Raw genomic sequence first — 17482 nt, 5'->3', positions numbered from 1 at the left:
CTCTCCTCCAAATTTCTCTCTTCTCTATTCCCTTTCTATTTAAATGGTCACAATTTAAGCTATGTCAACATCTTGTGTTGACTTCTTTATAGAGAAAGAAAAAGAGGAAAGTGAGAGAGGAGGGGACTGGAGGGAAGGGGATTTGGAGGGAGAGAATCTCACTCCTTATTTTTGGCCGACTTAGTCTGATGACAACTACTAATCACTATTAGGCGACTCTTTTTTGCTATTATGCGGAGTTAAATAATTGGGGATTGACTTTTCTCTATATCCTTCTTTTGTTCTATACGTTCTTCACGGCTAGATGTGATGCGTTCAATGGATGCGTGGCTTCAATTTGTGGTGATGGTTATGATTTAAGGTTATGGATTCATTTAGGGTTTTGGGCTATGCAGGTACATGTGGTTTATGCTAGATTTTGGTATTTCGGATTTTTTTTAGTTGTTTAGTTGAGTCTTTTCGAGTTATTGCTTTTGCAGTTATGTTGGAAACTGTAGTATCACTCTCCAAAGTATGTCACATGCAAGTCACGTGACCTACATTGATGAAAAATTGAATAAAATAGTTTTGAATCTTAAAATAGAAAAATTAACAATTTTTAATGAATTTAACAATTTATATTTAAAAAAAAAAAAAAAAAAAAAAATTTAAAGACTTAATTTTCATTCGGATAATAACTCGAGTGGTCAATTTCAATTCAACTGGAAACTAGTATATGATCCAAGAGAATGTAATTGGTGTTTTGGGTCAAATACTGAGAGCTATGGGATATAAATACGTGGATTAATTGAAACCCACCAAAGCCATCATCATGTTTGGTTGGAACGCACTGGCCGCAAGTAGGTCTATCAGATTCAGACTAACTCGAATGACTAAAAACTAAGCCACCAACCTCTAATTGCGTGTCAAAGTTTAAGATTAGAGGAAGAGCACTTATATTTCCCATAGCAAATTGCGTTTAGGTTTTTGACCCGTTTGGCCTCAACCAACCAATACAAGACAAGTTTATTTGAAAATGTTGATGAAATGGAGAGAATCCTTCTCCGCCTTGGAGGCGAGTGGCGAGAAGAAAAAGGTAAAGACTTAAAATTGTGGTAGGTTTCGAGTTTGATTTCTTCTGATTTGAAATTATGATATGGTAACAAGTTAATAACAAAAGGTGATTAATCATTTCATTCATTAACTTAACCATTAATCGTAATTAAACATGCTACCTTCAATCGAGTTTGGTTTTCATTCAATCAGAAATCGACCAACATCTTTAACTACACCGACACCAAGCGTACATGAAACATAAAAGGCAAAACACTTGCCTCATTTTTTTTCAACTGGTTCTACACATGGTTCTTTGTGCTCGATACAATTTAAGCTATGTATTATGCATTCCTTTGCTGCACTGAAAAATGTGTTACCACTTGGAAGCTGGATGCTCAGATTTTCCCGTGCATGGTGCGAATCTTGCCTGAGCATTCTCCAAGACAATCACCGCATAAACTTCAATCTGAAAAAGTTGATCTGAAATCATAAGTTTGCATGCACAACACACAATGAGACATACAATCGTCAACACAAATTTAGAACATGTAAACTTACTTGCATCAACAGAATGCATTGACATCAACTAGTCTTTGATTAAAGTATTTAGCATTTGCTGCATGGACATAGACAATTTGTGCTGTTTTGACATCAGCTACTTTTTAATTAGCACCTTAGACAAAAGCATAGTCTCTGACCTAAGCTCGTTGATCCAGAATTTATAATACAATTACGTAACAACGGGCAAGACAGAATTCACTAACCCAGTAATAACAGACTTGTATCTCAACTACAATGACGCAAACTTTCTAAACACGTATTAACTAATTTGTTCACAATGATTACACTATGGCTCCAGAAGGGAGTTCCAACTCAAAGAAAGTGACTTTCACAATAAATTGGGCTAAAAATGGACATTACTTGCATAAATGGGGCAGCCACTGAGAGCAAATAATGGAAGAGAAACTGTAGATACAATCCACTAAAATAAGTGTACGGTTCATATCCCCACATCTTCCACTTCCTAACATCTCTCTCTTACACTTGTAAATTGGGTTAAAAGGGAAAGGGCAAAAAGGTGATGCTGTTGGAGATGAAACCAAAATTACTAGCAATGAAAGATAATGTCCACAAAATCCTCACATCAGTCATCTTCACTCCCAAATTTACCAATCAACAAACGAAAAAAAGGCAAATATAAACTGTAAAGCAAGCGTCAACCCACAACTTTAGCCAGCACCTCTGCCAAGTGTCTCCTTACTGAATCTTACGGAGAAATAGTGGTAAAGGTGGTATGGACATGAAAAGAACAAGCAATTACTTTGCAATTCCAGAACCAACTTGTCCTCAGACTAGAATAACGGAGTGGTTGAGAATTGAAGCCAGGAGAGATTGTGAGTAGTGAAATTTTGAAAAGGCATAGAAATGAGACCAGAGAGAGAAATTTCCTAGTCAACAGAAAGTATCGATCCAAAAACCCAGTTACTTTATCAAATAACCAGAACTTAAACATGTAAAAAGTCTAACAACTAATCATAAGCATCGTTAATAAGTCCGAAAGCTTAGGACAATTGCTGACTACAGTACAAGGGAACTTTGAGATTCATACTCCAACATTAGCATATGGTAAATAAATGTCAATGTAATGAAAAAACGGAAATGAATCATCCCATAACATACAATCTGACATTAGCTTGTTATTGCCCTGTACCTGAATATTCCTTCTGATAAGAATTCAAGTCTTCCTATGGAATAAGTTGTGCTTTTTTAAGGTCTGAGACAACTCCCCTGTCTTCAGTACTCCTTTCATTGTACAGTACCTGGAAATTAATTTGAAAATGGATGACATAAGTTTGTTATGAGTTAGACTACAATGTATAAACTCATTCTATTTGAAATACCTTGTCAATGATGCCATATTCAACTGCCTCACTTGGACTAAAATATTTTGGACGCCTAATGTCTGCTTCAATTTGCTCAGTTGACTTTCCAATATGCTTTGCGAAGAGCTTAACCTAAAACATAAATCAGACAAAAAACACACTGAGTTGATAGGTGACCTAATGCACTTCTTTTGTTGGTATGTAAGTCAATTTCTACGCTCAAATGCAAAGTTCTATACAATTTGTCACTTCTATACTCACAATACATACCACAATTAGTCATTTGTGTACTCACTTCAAGAATAACATTTTACAATAAGTTAACTTTAAAAGGAAAAGGCGGCTCCTCTCCATGTAGAAGATTGTGTTAGTTCTTTCTCTTTTGATCGATAGATTTGTTCCATCCCTCCATGTCAATTTCTACTTTCAGGGGTGTGCAGTGTCTAACACTGGAATGGACTTGACTTGCGTAGGACATGAAAAAATACATATTTTGGAGTGTCCTTTGATTTTATTGACCATTTGCTTCTGGATACAGCTGGGACACGGTTAGGATACAGTTGTCAGTTTGTAATATTTTGAAAACTACATAGGTCAAATCTTAGTTTTGAAAACTGTAGTGTCAAATTATAGTATTAAAAAGATATGTTAAAGACCCAACCATCTCCCTATTCCTTCTCTCTGTATGAAAACCAAACAGGGACCTAGCGTTTTTTACTTTGTTGTGGAACTACAGGAGAAAGCCTGAGAAAGCTCCTAGAACTGAATGAGATGAGGAGACTAGAAGAGTGTACTGTAACTGACTCTATTCACCTTCTTTCTTGCATTTGCTGCACCAGCACCTTCTATCTATATTATTTTGTGTCATTTATTATATTTAAAGCTATATTATTGTTAATTTATGATTATTGTTGTTTAAGGGTTTATTACCGTCCTTGCCATATCCATGTCCAAATTTTTGGAAATTATCCCTGTCTTATCCCGGAACCCATAGATGACGACTGTGAAGTAGAAGCTGGAATTAATTAAGTCTTTCTTTTTTCTTCTTTTCGTTTACATTCCCATAAATTATTACACCTGAGCTATTTTTTGAACTTGTACACAGAGTAAACTAATTCCTTGTTTAATATAAAATTCCAAAAATCAATACACATCCAAGATAAAACATATCACACCTGCTACAGAAAAGAGAAAATGGAAGAATAGAAATGAACTGAGCTAAAGGAAAATATCTACCATTCTTTGAAAATTATGAAAAACCATAAACATCTAACCAGCAATTGAACTAGTCAATGAGAGCAGAGTTAAGAACGGGAAGAAATATGTTTGTGACCACTAATCTTACCAACTCATCTTTAACATTCCTCACTTCCCTCCTTGCGAGTTCAATATCTGTTGCTTGGCCTTGAAACCTTGCAATCGGCTACAGAGAGATAAAGAAAGAAGAGAAAAGTTCAGGGAAGAATTTAATACATGTATAAGTTCCACTTAACCAGATAGAAAGTACAAATCCCAGCCTTCACAGTAAAAATCAGGGAACACATTAGATAATACACCGTCATGAAACTCAACAAATTAGTGATAAAGATCAAACCTGCTTCATCATGATTGTTGATGAGGGTAAAGCAGAACGGTTTCCCTTTGCACCAGCAGCTAAAAGTAAGGCAGCTTCTCCCCAAGCATTACCGACACAAAGAGTAAATATAGGAGGCTTGACATACCTGCAGTGAATAGAAATTAAGTTTAACCATTAGGGCAAAAATTCAGATCATCTCTAATATTCAGTGAATACAAACTAGAACTGATCAACACGATAATATAATCATAATGCATGAAATAACAGAAGAACGTAAGATGGATAACCTCATGACATCATATATTGCAAAAGCCTCTGTTTCATAACCCAACTTCTCACCGCCCTGAAGAATACAAGATAAGAGTCATATAATATGGAATAAAAGAAGAAACAAGGTGCCATTTTTTAAAATCTTCATTGTTCACAGTAAATGCACCCTTGTTTCGGTCAAAGTAGAAAGCGGTAGAAAAAAGGATTACAACTCAAGTAGCAAGTCATCTATCCTAAGACAACTACTGTCAAATTGATTAAACAGCATGGCTACCGCAAAAGAACTTGAATTATAATTACAGTTACAACTGAGGAAGAAGTCATGCAAAAGCAAACCAAAATTATAAAGGATAAGAGAAAATTGAAAGTGTAGTTACAAGTTACACATTATTTAACTATTCTTTCTAAAGAAGATTATCGGATGATAATACTGCTGCCACCAATGAAGGCATTACCATACAATCTCACAAACACCATAGTTGCACCACAAACCTTCTCCTTTGCAACCACCATAAGTTGGCATCGCCTATGATCGTATCAGAACTACCATTTAAATATATTGGAAATTTGAAAAAATCCCATTAATGCTACTACAACTAAATCTAGCACCAACACCAAACATCTAAGCAACTGCTCGCTTGAGATATATCAGTACTACTACCAGACTCCCACACAAGTTATTTTCCTGTATTTACCGATAAATACACTCTCTAATTACTACCAACTGATGGACTGACCCATACCATATGAATAAGAGAAAAACATTGGATGTCCCTACAAAAGTTACAACAGAGGTGATGCCATTTTGTCATACGACCCTCCCCAAATCTACCTTTTTTACTATCAACGAACATTGGACCACTCGTATTCCAATTATCTCCTAATATCAAGACTTAATAATTAAAGTGCGGGTGTGCATTATTAACAAGTTATTTTCCTGTATTTACCGATAAATACACTCTCTAGTTACTACCAGCTGATGAACTGACTGATACCATATGAATAAGAGAAAAACACGGGCATCCCACAAAAGTCACATCAGAGGTGATGCCATTTTGTGATACGACCCTCCCCAGATCTACCTTTTTACAATCAACGAACATCGGACCAGTCATATTCCAATTATCTCCTAATATCAAGACCTAATAATTAAAGTACGGGTGTGCATTATTAACTTTGGTTGTGCTTCAAAGATGCCAATGTGTGAAACAAGCAGGCAATAAAACTAAAGCTAGCGGAAAATAAACGAAGGGTCTCGACTGCTGACCTTGGTTGTTCCAGTGGAATTTATGTACAAGTAAATGGGCTTCGTGTCGTCTTCGTACTGAAGGTAGAGAAACTCGGCAAGTATCAACTCCGTCACCGAAGGAACAAGTGACATGCCCAAGTACACTATTCGATTTTTGTACAGATATGATGCCAGGTCCGGAGGCGGCTGCTCCCATGCACTTCCTCTTTGAAATGGAATAACCTAAACTCACAAATTTCAATTCGACTCGAAAATTCAAACTTCACTTACCCAATAATCGAAACCAACATTACCCAAAATCTCAAATTCCATCCAGATAAATTTGGATTGAAAAATTTTCTGAAAAGGTAATTGGGGGGAGTACCATGGTGACGACGCCGCGTTTGGCTTTGGAGCCACGAAACGACGCCGGATTGAGGGAGGAAGGACGGAGCTTGTGGCCGGAGAAATCGGAGGAGAGGCTGTTGCCGGCGAAGGGAGAGAGGAAGCTGGTGGAGAGGGAAGCTCTGGGAAGGGAACGAGACGACGTCGGATGGGGGCGGGTAGTGTTTCGGGCTCGGCGAATGGTTGGCGTTGCTAACATGCAAGTGTGGGGCGCGAAGCTGGAAGCTGTGGTGGCCACCTCCATTGATGGTTTTCGAGCGGTCGTTCGGTGACTGGCGAACGCAGTAGCCAAGTGGAAGAGGAAGATATCGAAACCAATATGGAGTGGGGCTCGTTTGGTTTTTGGGTTCTAAAATGTTTAGCCCATTACATAGGAAATTCGAGCCCAATAATTTTTTGGCCTACTTGGATTATTAGTCTCCATCTTGATAAGGTAGTTGAAAGATTGCCCCGTGGTGAAATCTGTTACAGTTTAGGCCAACTGAAAATTTCGTTAACTCTTCGTTAATTATTAGCATGTGAGCCACACATATTATGCTAAAACGGAACTCTATGTTAATTGTTAGCATGTGGGGCTACATGTGAGGCTAATTTTATCTCTGTAATCTCACATGCGAGCCTTTATCTATTAACAAATAATGGAGAGTTGACGAAATTTCATTTTTGGGCCTGAATCTTAACAGACTTCACAACAAGGGCTTAAATCCTAATTTTTTTTTTACCATAAGGGTTATCTTCCAACTATCCTATCAAATTAAACCTTTTTTAATATATAAGTATATATTTACTCTAAAAAGTGATAAAATAAATTGATATTAAATTTACACTCGTCATCCACGAAATCAGAACCTAAGACCTTTTACTCACATAAGACCCTCAACTTACAAATAAAGAAGGAAAAAAAAAATACTAAGTACGAGAAGTGGTAAAAGTCAAACTGTTTGGCTATAATCATCATGAAGATGTCAATCACCCAATTATAAATAACGTTTGAAATCTAATTTTATTTAAATCAGTGAGGAGGGAATCAAATTTGAGTTCTCTTTCAACATTATAGCCATCAAGATGAAGCTTATGTCTAAAATCAAAGCTATGAAACTCAAGCCAAATATCATAGTGATTTTCATTGCTCTAGTTTTCTCCAATTTTTATTTATTTTATTTTATTTTATTTTTATTTTTTGACAGGAAAAGAGAAAATTGTAGTCAAATTTGTATGTGTGGTGAAAATCCAGAATAGTTTCTTTTTACAGAACCCTTGAAACTTGAACAAATATCCAAAAAAGCCTTGACTGCATCGTCCAGTGATTTCCACACAACTATTATCTTGCCTTGTACACCCTGACTTATTTATGGCATTTGAATTGAGTACATCAAACAAGAATTCATTGACAACGATAAGCAAGGGCTTACAGAAGGAGAAAAGATGTGTGCAGAAATCTTTTCGCTTCGAAAATGCTTGCAAGGTTTCAAACAGTACAAAGAGGTATTTCACTTTCAACCAAACTTGTAATTAGATATGCTGGAAGGTTAAGAAAAGGAAAATGTACAATTTTCAGACCAAAAACACTGTATTTTATTTTGGCCAAAGGAAAAAGTTAGCTAATACCTCCAAGTCTAATAGAGAAAGGCTAGAAAGTACCCTTTGTGTAATATTTTCCAGTGTTGGTCCTATCTCAATACAAGCTAACAACCCTTCAAGTCCCTCCATCTTAGGTACAGTAGACCGGCTTGGTAGTGAGTGTAAGCTGCTGCCACAACCAAAATATGGAAAAGCTGGTGGCTGTGGCCAGCAATATCAAACTTCCCTGGTCTCCACCGCTCCGGTACCCTTGTAGCATAAATCAATGCCCCTAGTCCATAAAGAACCCCCATTAACACCTCATAGCCGGTAGTCTGGATGGCCTCTGGCTGATTCCTGAACACTATGAGCTTATGAACTAAAGGCACGACACCTGACACACCCATCACAAAGAAGAGAGAAGCACGATAGACACGAAACTTGGGTCCTTGAAAAAATGGGAGGAGGGAGAAAACAATGGTGGTGATACCTAGCACTGTTATGAAACTTAAGTAGAGGTTACGAAAGAAGGGGTTGCACATGAAGGAGTAGTAGACTGGAGGGTAAAATGAGGTTGTGATGAGTGCAGCGATGCCTGCATAGTCACATCTGAGCACTATGTAGGAAAGGCGCGCTGAATGGCAAGCAAGGAGATGACATGTACTGCTGGCCAGCAAGCAGAACATGGCTCCACCTAGGAATGCAAAGAAGGGCCACCTTGTTATGGATCGATTCATAAGGGGGGCCACCATGTTCATCACGTCATCTGTTACTCCATGCTGCAATTATTGAACAAACAACAAACATAAGGCTGGGAAACATGAAAACAAAAGGACTTCCAACTAAAAATTATTTTATCGTAGGGTATGTAGAACGAATTTTATTGAAAAGATTTCAAAGAAAAAATATGTATACCAGGTAACTCGGTAAAAATTTCATACATATAAGGGGAAGGAAAAGCGTGCAATAGCATTTGAAAACCACAAAAAGACATCTTTGCATCAGAGTTGCATTTTTTTAATAAAAGAGCAGGATAATACCAGAATAGAATTCTCTGTTTGATTGGCGTGGGAGAACCTGTCAGGCAAGCAATTGGCGAGAAGTTCCCTTATATTCCCTGAAACTGAGGAGAGAAAATCCATAGATGGAAAAGCTAGTGAAGGAAGGCAATTCAACAATTCTGGATGAATTTTGTGCAAATCGGCTCTTCTAATCATGTCAGACAAACGTTGCAGGGAAGACAGATCCATGAGGTCTGGAGCTTTTGTTGCTGTGTATATTGTTAGGAAAAGGAAAAGGAAGAACCCGATCAAATGCCTACAAAAAATGTGAAAAATGATTAAAAGCAATGGTCTTAAATTTCTTAAATTTAAAATGAGACAAGCAGCTTCCGAAAACAAAATAACCATTGGATTGTATACTGGTAATAAGTTTTAGGCACTAGAGTACTTACGTCCAGACATTAAGAGTCTCATTATGAATGGAGAAAATGCTTAGAAACACCTGCTTCAATGGCCATTCTGATCGGTAATAACCCAGAATGAACTCGTTGTCTCTTAAAAAACCAGGCAATGAATGGTATTCAATAAGCTGATACCTAACTTTCTTCCATAGTCTCTTTCCCTTTGCTTCCTTTAAACATGCTTCGTTTACATCTTCACAGTCAAATTGATTATCTAATGATCTTGTTTCTGCAACGAAAGAAACATTGAGCAGCATTTTCAAGCTAAACACATACAAGACTACAACTGAAGGTCTGACAAAAACCAAGTCCAACTGAAGGGAACATGCATAGTATGCACAAAATCTATAATCGTTTCACTCTTAGTTTTTAGTTTTCACCTTTTTGTTAGGAATAGAGGAGAAAAACAAAGGAGAAAAAACGGATGAACGAAAGTGGAGGAAGGGTGGTGGAAGGAAATGAAACAGATGTATAAGCAAAGTGAAAACTAAAAACTGGAAACAAGAATTAGCTTTTTTTATCTCTTCTAGTTTTTGTTTCCTACATTCTCTTTCATTTCTCGACCCCTCTCCATATACATTCCTTCTTGTCTCTATCAAGGGAGAAAAACAATGAAAACTAAAAATTAAAAACAAAATGATTATCAAACAGGCCCTAAGTAAATACAAGTAGGGCTCCCTTGATCATTGATATGCAGGCCATCCACATTCTTGCTTTCCTCCGGGGTACATATGGCCGGCCCTTCGGGCGTCCCGGCAACACAAATATTGTTTCAAAGGTCCACAACATAATTTTTTTCCAATGCAATAAAGTTACATTGTGTCTATTTTTCATTGATAAAGGGGTATTTCCATGGGTTTGCCTTTGTGTTTGCTCTAATATTGACATGATTATCCAAACCATATTGTTGGCTTTACAAGCAAGCATGATCCTTTTAATTTTACATAAGATTATCCAAGCCAAGATTTTTCTTGTGAAACTTAATGCCTTTTTCTCTTTTCTCCTCACCCATAACTACTAATTTTAAGATTAGCATTTCTAATCACAAGGATTATTCTAATCTTAAAGACATAACAAATTCTTTTGACATTTTCTCAGCACATTGATAGGATTCCCATGAAAATATACAAACAGAAAAACCGAGCCACAATTCAATCATTCATATGAGATGACTAAAATCCACACCCGATAATCAAAGCATTAATATTTGAGAGGAAAATTTATTACCTGATAATGGAGAATCACCACCCATGATCAAGATTCACAACTCAAAAGAGTTTTCCTAATTTTGTTTGGTTTTGGCGTCGATGGAAACAGTGGATAGTTTCTCGGGAAATGTTCTACTTTCCTGGGAAAATTGTCCGCAGAAAATTCCCCAAGAAAAAGTATAAAATTCAGACATTGAAATAGTTTGGGGAGATAATAAGGCCCCTCACGGGTTTGTCTCGCCAAGTGGCCACCTGCTAAAACACAAGAGATTATTGGTATTTTTAATTTAATTTGAGATATAAAAATTCTACATCCTATTTTACAATTTTAAGAAAGAAGTGATATTTACACATTCATTTTTGTTGCAGTCATATTTAGAATATGAATGTGATTGTGTAAATCCTAGTGTATTTAGAGATATCTTGGAATATTCTTCTTAGCCTATATTATCCTATTAGAGTTGTAATCCTATTACGGTAAAGATTTAACATATCATAATCCTACTATTATAAATAAAGGCACAATAAGGTGATACAACACACAACTCATAATTAAATCTCTCTCTTCTCTCTCTTGCCGCCGGCCTCTCTCCCTATCTAGTCCTCAATACAATTTAGTCCAATAGGCCTAACACGTTATCAGCACGCTCTTGCCAGCTGTTGCCATAAACTAAGGAACTGAAGGATTGTAGGAGGAGGATTTCTTCTGCAAAATTCAAAGGTTTTTATTTGTTTTCTGCTAATTAGATACGCTTAAAATAAAGTAAGATATTTAAAACGTCCACGAAACATGAAAACATTTCCCATGATGCATGAACCCTTTATATTTATATTTTCCCTTCGATATATATATATATATATATATATATATATATGCACACACACACACATGTTTCATGCATTACGCAATTATTATTTTGCTATGTGGAATTTGTGAGTCAAAGCATATAAATAAACTAGAAGCAATTTGGGTTTTTCATAAACCCTAGAAAAGTTGAAAAAAAAATCTGGGAATTATGCGACAATGTTGTGGCTCGTCGTCACTAACACCATCGTCGACCACCACAGCTGGCTTGCAACTCAGCAGTGTGTAGCACTCCACCAGGACAACGTCCTCTCGACATTAGGACCATGGCAGTAGCCCTTTGGGCTTTGCTGCGCTTACATGGACATGTCAGGGCTTCGGCCTGGTAGGGTTACACGAGCCTGCATCTCAGCCGAACTCCTAAGAAGGTTTGTAGCTATTCTTGGACATGTCTATGTGTCCCTAGCCCAACCTACCAACAGCCTTATGCTGCTGGGCTTACCCCGTGCCTTGTTTTTGGCCATTTTCAGCAGTTTTTGATGCTGGGCTCACCTAGAGCACACTGCCTAGAGGCATGCAGCCCTCCTACGGCCCAATGACCTGCAGCCATGTTGTAGGGCCCATCCCCACATCACACCCAACCCACTTTTGGTTGGGCTACGTTATTTTTTCGACTCAATGCCAATTTTTGGCATCCCCGCATTCCAAATCAACAACAACAACAACAACAAAGTCTTTTCCCACTAAGTGGGGGTCAGCTATATGAATCCTAGAACACCATTGCGCTTAGTTTTGTGTGACGTCTTCCATTAGATACAAGTACTCTAAGTCTTTTCTTAGAGTCTTTTCCAAAGTCCTTTTAGGTCTTTCTCTACCCTTTCGACCCTGAACCTCTATCCTGTAATCGCATCTTCAAACCAGAGTGTCAGTAGGTCATCGTTTCACATTTCTAAACCACCGTAACTGATTTTCTCTCATCATTCCTACAATTTAAGCTACTCCTTCTTTACCTCAGATATTCTCATTCCTAATCTTATCCTTTTTCGTGTGCCCACACATCTAACGAAGCGTTCTCATCTCTGCTGCACCCATTTTATGTACGTGTTGATGCTTCACTGCCCAACATTTCATACCATAAAGCATTGCCAGCCTTATTGCCGTCTTATAAAAATTTTCCTTGAGCTTCAGTGGCATATGACGGTCACACAACATGCCGGATGTACTCTTTCACTTCATCCATCCAACTTGTATTCTATGGTTGAGGTTTATATCCAACTCTCTGTTCTTTTGCAAGATAGATCCTAGGTAGCGAAAACGGTCGCTCTTTGGTAAATCTTGATCTCCAATCCTCACTCCTAACTTATTTGAACCTCTGTTTGCACTGAACTTGCATTCTATCTACTATGTCTTTAACTGACTTAGGTGAAGACCTTTAGATTCCAATACTTTTCTCCAAAGGTTAAGCTTCGCATTTACTCATTCATGAGTTTCATCTATCAACACTATATCGTCTACGAAAATCATACACCAAGAAATATCATCTTGAATATATCCCCGAATTCTAATTCATGCCCAAATATTTTTTTTTGGGATACTTTAATTTCCGCTAATTAATTCTAATTTAATTATCACTTGGTTATCGCCAACCGAAACTAATATGACCAGTCTGTCATTATTTTGCTTCCATGATTGACCCAGTTTGGTCTCAATCTATTGAATTAATTAAAAGTGACATGCAGTCTATTAATCTGATAATTAATCCAAAATTATTGACTTGAAGATCACTTTTGGACATTAACAATTCAATAATTTATTTTTCTACTTTGAACCGTTGACATCCTTTTGTAGTCCCCAATCCCTCACACTTGAGTTCCCGAAGCAACTCAAATCCACTACACTTAAATCAGCGTATTGCATTCTGTGTTCTTGCAAGAACCTCTCCTTAATGAACTAATCATTCATAAAACTAAATTGAACATGTAGTTTCATATTTAGTGCCCTTGAAAGCCGAAGTTTTCATTCAAACTTACCACATGAAACTTGTAGCTTTCATACCAATACATGTCTATAAAACCTGAATGTTCTATGATGTATGTCTATGGCTTTCCATATGACTATAATGTTTTATTGACCCCTAATATGATTTGAAGCATCCACCGTTGGACCTTGCCACACCCCATCCTGCCCTCCCATTTTTTGGTGCTCCTGATGACAGTGGCAGGTGTCGTCAACGAGGTCGTCGTGAAGCAAAAGCTGAAGTGGGGCCCGAATGGTGTGCTGTCAAAAATTGAGGTCGATGAGCCAAGACAGTGGGGCCCGAATGGCGTGCTGTCAAAAATTGAGGTCGATGAGCCAAGACAAGGAAGTAGACGAAGGCAAGAGAGGATGCAGATGAGAGGAAGAAGGTGAGAGAGGACGCGAGCAGGATGAAGTGAGAGATTAGCTAGTGCCGTGGTTTTCGGGCGGCCTCGCTAAGACCGTCTAGAAACGACTTTAGTCAAGGTGAGTATCGTCTAATCTCACTAAGCTAATCCCGCATAATAACAAACACGATACTATACTACTAGTTAATCCAATCCAGTCCAATGACATCTAGTGAAGGCAAACAAACGCACCCTTAATGACTCATTTTAACACTCCCCTCAAGTTAGCACATATATTTCACACATGCTAAACTTGACAAGTGAGTCATTAAGCATCCTACTATCCACAGCATGAGTAAGGACATCTGCAAGCTATTCCCAAGATTTTACAAATAGTATAGCCACAATCTTCTCAAGTTTCTTTTTAATAAAGTGTCTATTAACCTCCACTTGTTTTGTTCTATCATGTTGTACTTGATTGTTTGCAATGTCCTTGGCAGACTTATTATTACAATATAACTTCATTGCATCCTTCGGCTTAAATCCAAGTCCCCAAAGTAATTTTTGTAACCAAAATGGAGATATTTATAATTTGACTTACCAAATGGAGATATTTTAAGATTGAAGATTTTCTTGTTTGTATAATTGTATCATATAAACTCCTATGCAAAATAACCAGAATAGATTCCTCCATTTGTATGGTGTTCGATTCACATAATATCCTTATAATTTCTTATATTACAAATCATTTTGTAAAGACTATATCTACAAAAAATAAATTAAAATTAAGGTCATTTAGTCAATTAACGGTAGCAAATAAATAGACGGTTCATAATATTTTTATTGAAATCTTCTATTTGTTTTTGTATTATTTAATGACTAAAATGATTTCATGTTTCTTCTTTTTGTTTTTTTTTGTTTTTTGTTTTTGCAAAGATAATATTTATAGAGTGATTTATGATACTAACGGTTCCGATTATAAATCCGAAATTTTTTGAATCAGACACAAAATAAATTGAGGATAGATTCTTTCTTAGCCATTGATGAGCTAAGTTAATTCTATAAAACAAGGATCTACTTGATACTCACTAGCAAGCAAGGTCCTAAATATTGATATTATCGGCGATGTTTCGCCGATAATATCATTTTTTTAGAGGACGATATTTTCACACATATCCACTTAATTATCGTCAATAATCGATATTTTTGTCGATATTATCGGAGACGATACTTTCAACATTTTAATACAATATTTGGGCAATATATCGATAATATCGTGAGAAGAAACCCAAAAATACTTGAAGGTGGGGAATTGACTTGGAGATGCTGTGGTTGAACACTCACCACCTCCAATCACCACGCTACTGCTTGGGGTTGGTGTCGTTGTTGCCACTGGAGTGGTCGTTTTGAGGGTTCCACAAGCAGGGCAGTAATTAGGAACCTTCCGTCCACAAATTAAGAAATGAAAGGAAACAAAACAAAATGTGTTTGGATGGTGAGAAAATGTAGGAAAACAAAGGAAAGGAAAAACTGAAAAAAGAGGGAGGTGTGTTACGTTGGGTGGGTGGTAGGTAGTGCTGTCGGGTTCAATGAGCCAGCCTGCCTCTGTGGCGAGATGCCGGAGCACCTCGTTGATGTCGCCGCGGGGAGAGAGGCGGTAGCCGCCGTGCTTGCGTAAGCCGTGGAAGATTTTGGTGGTGATGGCCTTCCTCTGCCTCTCCTTCATCTTGGTCTTCTCTTTCTCGCTCTCGCTCCTCCCAATCCCACTCGTTCCCACCATTTCCTCTCTCTCTCTCTTCGCTTCTTCGTCTGCTCTCTGTTATCTCTTGAAGCTCAGTCAACAACGAAAGCTAAAGGCGTGAACTTTGATTTGAATCAGAGTTCAGTAGAATGGAGTTGGTGAGCATCGGATGGTCCGGGTGGGAGAAAAGTACACAGGTTGGATTGGACGGTGGTGATGGGTCCTAGGATTTACATGCGCTCCCTGTGTTTCTCTTTCTACATGACATGACATTACATGACAGCTTAAGAGAGAGAGAGAGAGAGAGAGAGAGGTGACACTTGCATCTTTCAATTTCACGCATAGAGAGGGGATTCGGGGGTTTGGGGTGTTAGTCTTATGCGCTCCTGAGAGAGTTTTTGAGAGACCGGATGCATGTTACAATTTGATTTGCCGTATTATACATTGGATAAACTAATCCGGCTCCACCAATTTAATACCTCTAACCCTCGCTAATTGATACCCTAAAAAACCTCAGTATAATTGGCTATCACAATGGTAGAGAGATGTGTTGCCCTTGCACTACGATGTGGATTCAAATCTTGTTGGTTACCTAATCTAGGATAAATTTCTATATTTAAAAAAAACACCAAGGGGATTCGAACCCCTCCCATTTTACACTTACTCTACACATAGAGATGATGAAGATAGTGAAAATTTTGAACCTCATAGGAACTCTATGTGGTACTACTAAGTCACACGTGTATCTTACCATGCAATGTATAAATTGTAAAATATTGTACTAATTCATTATATATAAATGATTATGATGTGTTTAAACTTCTTTCATTAATTACTACATATTTTCTACACTCACAATGTTTGACAGCTCGCTATATAATCAACTTAAATCAGTTAAATCCATCATGCAATGCATTTCCTTCCAATTTTTTGTAATAAACTAATAGATAATTGACTAAATAAACATCCTTGCTAGCAAGTACTCATCTTTTAATTTTGTCTAGTATTTTAACACAGACAATAATAAACATATTATTTAATTTTCTTTAACTTTGAAAAAAAAACACGTGCCATTTTTTTTGGTGGGTCAAATTGGAAAATGGGTAGATAGAAAACTTAATGGTAAGTAAAAGTACAACATAGTGAAGCTTGTGCATAGGATGGTCCTACCCATAGTATAAAATATCGATGATATCGGTAGTCCAAAAACATAAAAATTTCGATAGAAATATCGAGATATTATCGATATCAATAAAAATTGAATAAAAACCACGAAAATTGTAAGAAAAATTTGGAAATTTTTATTGAAACTTTGGAGAATGTTTATTTAGTCAATTATCTATTAGTTTATAAAAAAAAATTAGAAGGAAATGCATTACATGATGGATTTAACTGATTTAAGTTGATTATACAGCGAGCTGGCAAACACTGTGAATGTAGAAAATATGTAGTAATTAATGAACAAAATATTAAACACACCATAATCATTTATATATAATGATTTACTACAATATTTTACACTTTATACATTGCATGGTAAGATACATGAGTGATTTAGTACCACATAAAGTTCCTACGAGGTTCAAAATTTTCACTATCTTCATCATCTCTATGTGCATAGTAAGTTTATTGTGAAGAGTATTCATCAAATGATAAATCTCCAAAATAGTTTTGCCTGTAATTGTCAACATGCCACTCATATAAATATAAATATTTTAGCATATTATCACTAAAACATAAGTGATATATGGTGGTTACGGTGTTGGAGGAGTAAAATGGGAGGGGTTCTCGAGATATTATTACACCGATATTTTGAGAAAATATTGCTGAAGTGTGAGCGAAATTATCGACATCGATATTTTCCGATATTATCGTCGATATTGTTGATATTTGTACGATATGTACATGGATATGTTCCGAAATATCCGTGATTCGAAAAAATCTAA

General features: G+C 36.9%; 3 protein-coding genes across 6 annotated transcripts; all 3 read right to left on the bottom strand.

The window, feature by feature from the left end:
- Positions 1 to 1211: 1211 nt before the first annotated feature.
- LOC103436967 (ATP-dependent Clp protease proteolytic subunit-related protein 4, chloroplastic-like) lies at positions 1212 to 7383 on the bottom strand. Of its 4 annotated transcripts, none has more exons than XR_529626.4 (9): positions 6378 to 6727; positions 6032 to 6235; positions 4782 to 4837; positions 4513 to 4639; positions 4264 to 4341; positions 2937 to 3050; positions 2747 to 2855; positions 1594 to 1675; positions 1212 to 1501 (listed from the first exon to the last, which is right to left on the bottom strand). XR_529626.4 is itself a non-coding variant. In XM_008375428.4 (8 exons), the coding sequence occupies exons 1-7, from the start codon at positions 6639 to 6641 to the stop codon at positions 2781 to 2783; spliced, it is 918 nt and encodes a 305-aa protein (XP_008373650.3). In that variant the 5' UTR covers positions 6642 to 7383; the 3' UTR covers positions 1212 to 1501; positions 2747 to 2780. The 4 variants fall into 4 exon arrangements, 2 of the variants coding, with proteins under 2 accessions (XP_008373650.3, XP_008373651.3); XR_529627.4 differs by having other exon boundaries at positions 1594 to 1651; XM_008375428.4 differs by lacking the exon at positions 1594 to 1675 and having other exon boundaries at positions 6378 to 7383.
- Positions 7384 to 7885: 502 nt separating this feature from the next.
- On the bottom strand, positions 7886 to 10881 carry LOC103436966 (heptahelical transmembrane protein 4-like). Its single transcript, XM_008375427.4, has 4 exons — positions 10647 to 10881; positions 9411 to 9648; positions 8998 to 9274; positions 7886 to 8736 (listed from the first exon to the last, which is right to left on the bottom strand). The coding sequence occupies exons 1-4, from the start codon at positions 10669 to 10671 to the stop codon at positions 8083 to 8085; spliced, it is 1194 nt and encodes a 397-aa protein (XP_008373649.3). The 5' UTR covers positions 10672 to 10881; the 3' UTR covers positions 7886 to 8082.
- A 3659-nt stretch (positions 10882 to 14540) lies between these two features.
- LOC139196746 (protein BZR1 homolog 2-like) lies at positions 14541 to 15575 on the bottom strand. Its single transcript, XM_070823085.1, has 3 exons — positions 15351 to 15575; positions 15140 to 15236; positions 14541 to 14560 (listed from the first exon to the last, which is right to left on the bottom strand). Exons 1-3 carry the CDS (start codon positions 15573 to 15575, stop codon positions 14541 to 14543), a joined length of 342 nt encoding a protein of 113 aa, XP_070679186.1.
- Positions 15576 to 17482: the final 1907 nt, after the last annotated feature.

This window comes from Malus domestica, chromosome 06 (assembly GCF_042453785.1).
Source record: "Malus domestica chromosome 06, GDT2T_hap1".
NCBI classification, from domain to species: Eukaryota; Viridiplantae; Streptophyta; class Magnoliopsida; order Rosales; family Rosaceae; genus Malus; species Malus domestica.
The sequence above is the reverse complement of the archived record's forward strand: the minus strand, read 5'-3'. Positions and strand labels throughout refer to the sequence as shown.

Excerpts from the sequence above, each read along its gene's own strand:
- LOC103436967 (XM_008375428.4), bottom strand. The coding sequence starts at position 6,641 with ATGGAGGTGGCCACCACAGCTTCCAGCTTCGCGCCCCACACTTGCATG. Across the intron at positions 4,342-4,512 it reads CAACAATCATGATGAAGCAG|CCGATTGCAAGGTTTCAAGG; the intron begins GTTTGATCTTTA and ends ATCTCTCTGTAG. Across the intron at positions 2,856-2,936 it reads AATATGGCATCATTGACAAG|GTACTGTACAATGAAAGGAG; the intron begins GTATTTCAAATA and ends ATTAATTTCCAG.
- LOC103436966 (XM_008375427.4), bottom strand. The coding sequence starts at position 10,671 with ATGGGTGGTGATTCTCCATTATCAG. Across the intron at positions 9,275-9,410 it reads GAGACTCTTAATGTCTGGAC|GCATTTGATCGGGTTCTTCC; the intron begins GTAAGTACTCTA and ends CATTTTTTGTAG. Across the intron at positions 8,737-8,997 it reads AAACAGAGAATTCTATTCTG|CATGGAGTAACAGATGACGT; the intron begins GTATTATCCTGC and ends CAATAATTGCAG.
- LOC139196746 (XM_070823085.1), bottom strand. The coding sequence starts at position 15,575 with ATGGTGGGAACGAGTGGGATTGGGAGGAGCGAGAGCGAGAAAGAGAAG. Across the intron at positions 15,237-15,350 it reads CTACCTACCACCCACCCAAC|GTTCCTAATTACTGCCCTGC; the intron begins GTAACACACCTC and ends TGTGGACGGAAG. Across the intron at positions 14,561-15,139 it reads TAGCGTGGTGATTGGAGGTG|ATATAGTCTTTACAAAATGA; the intron begins GTGAGTGTTCAA and ends TATTTTTTGTAG.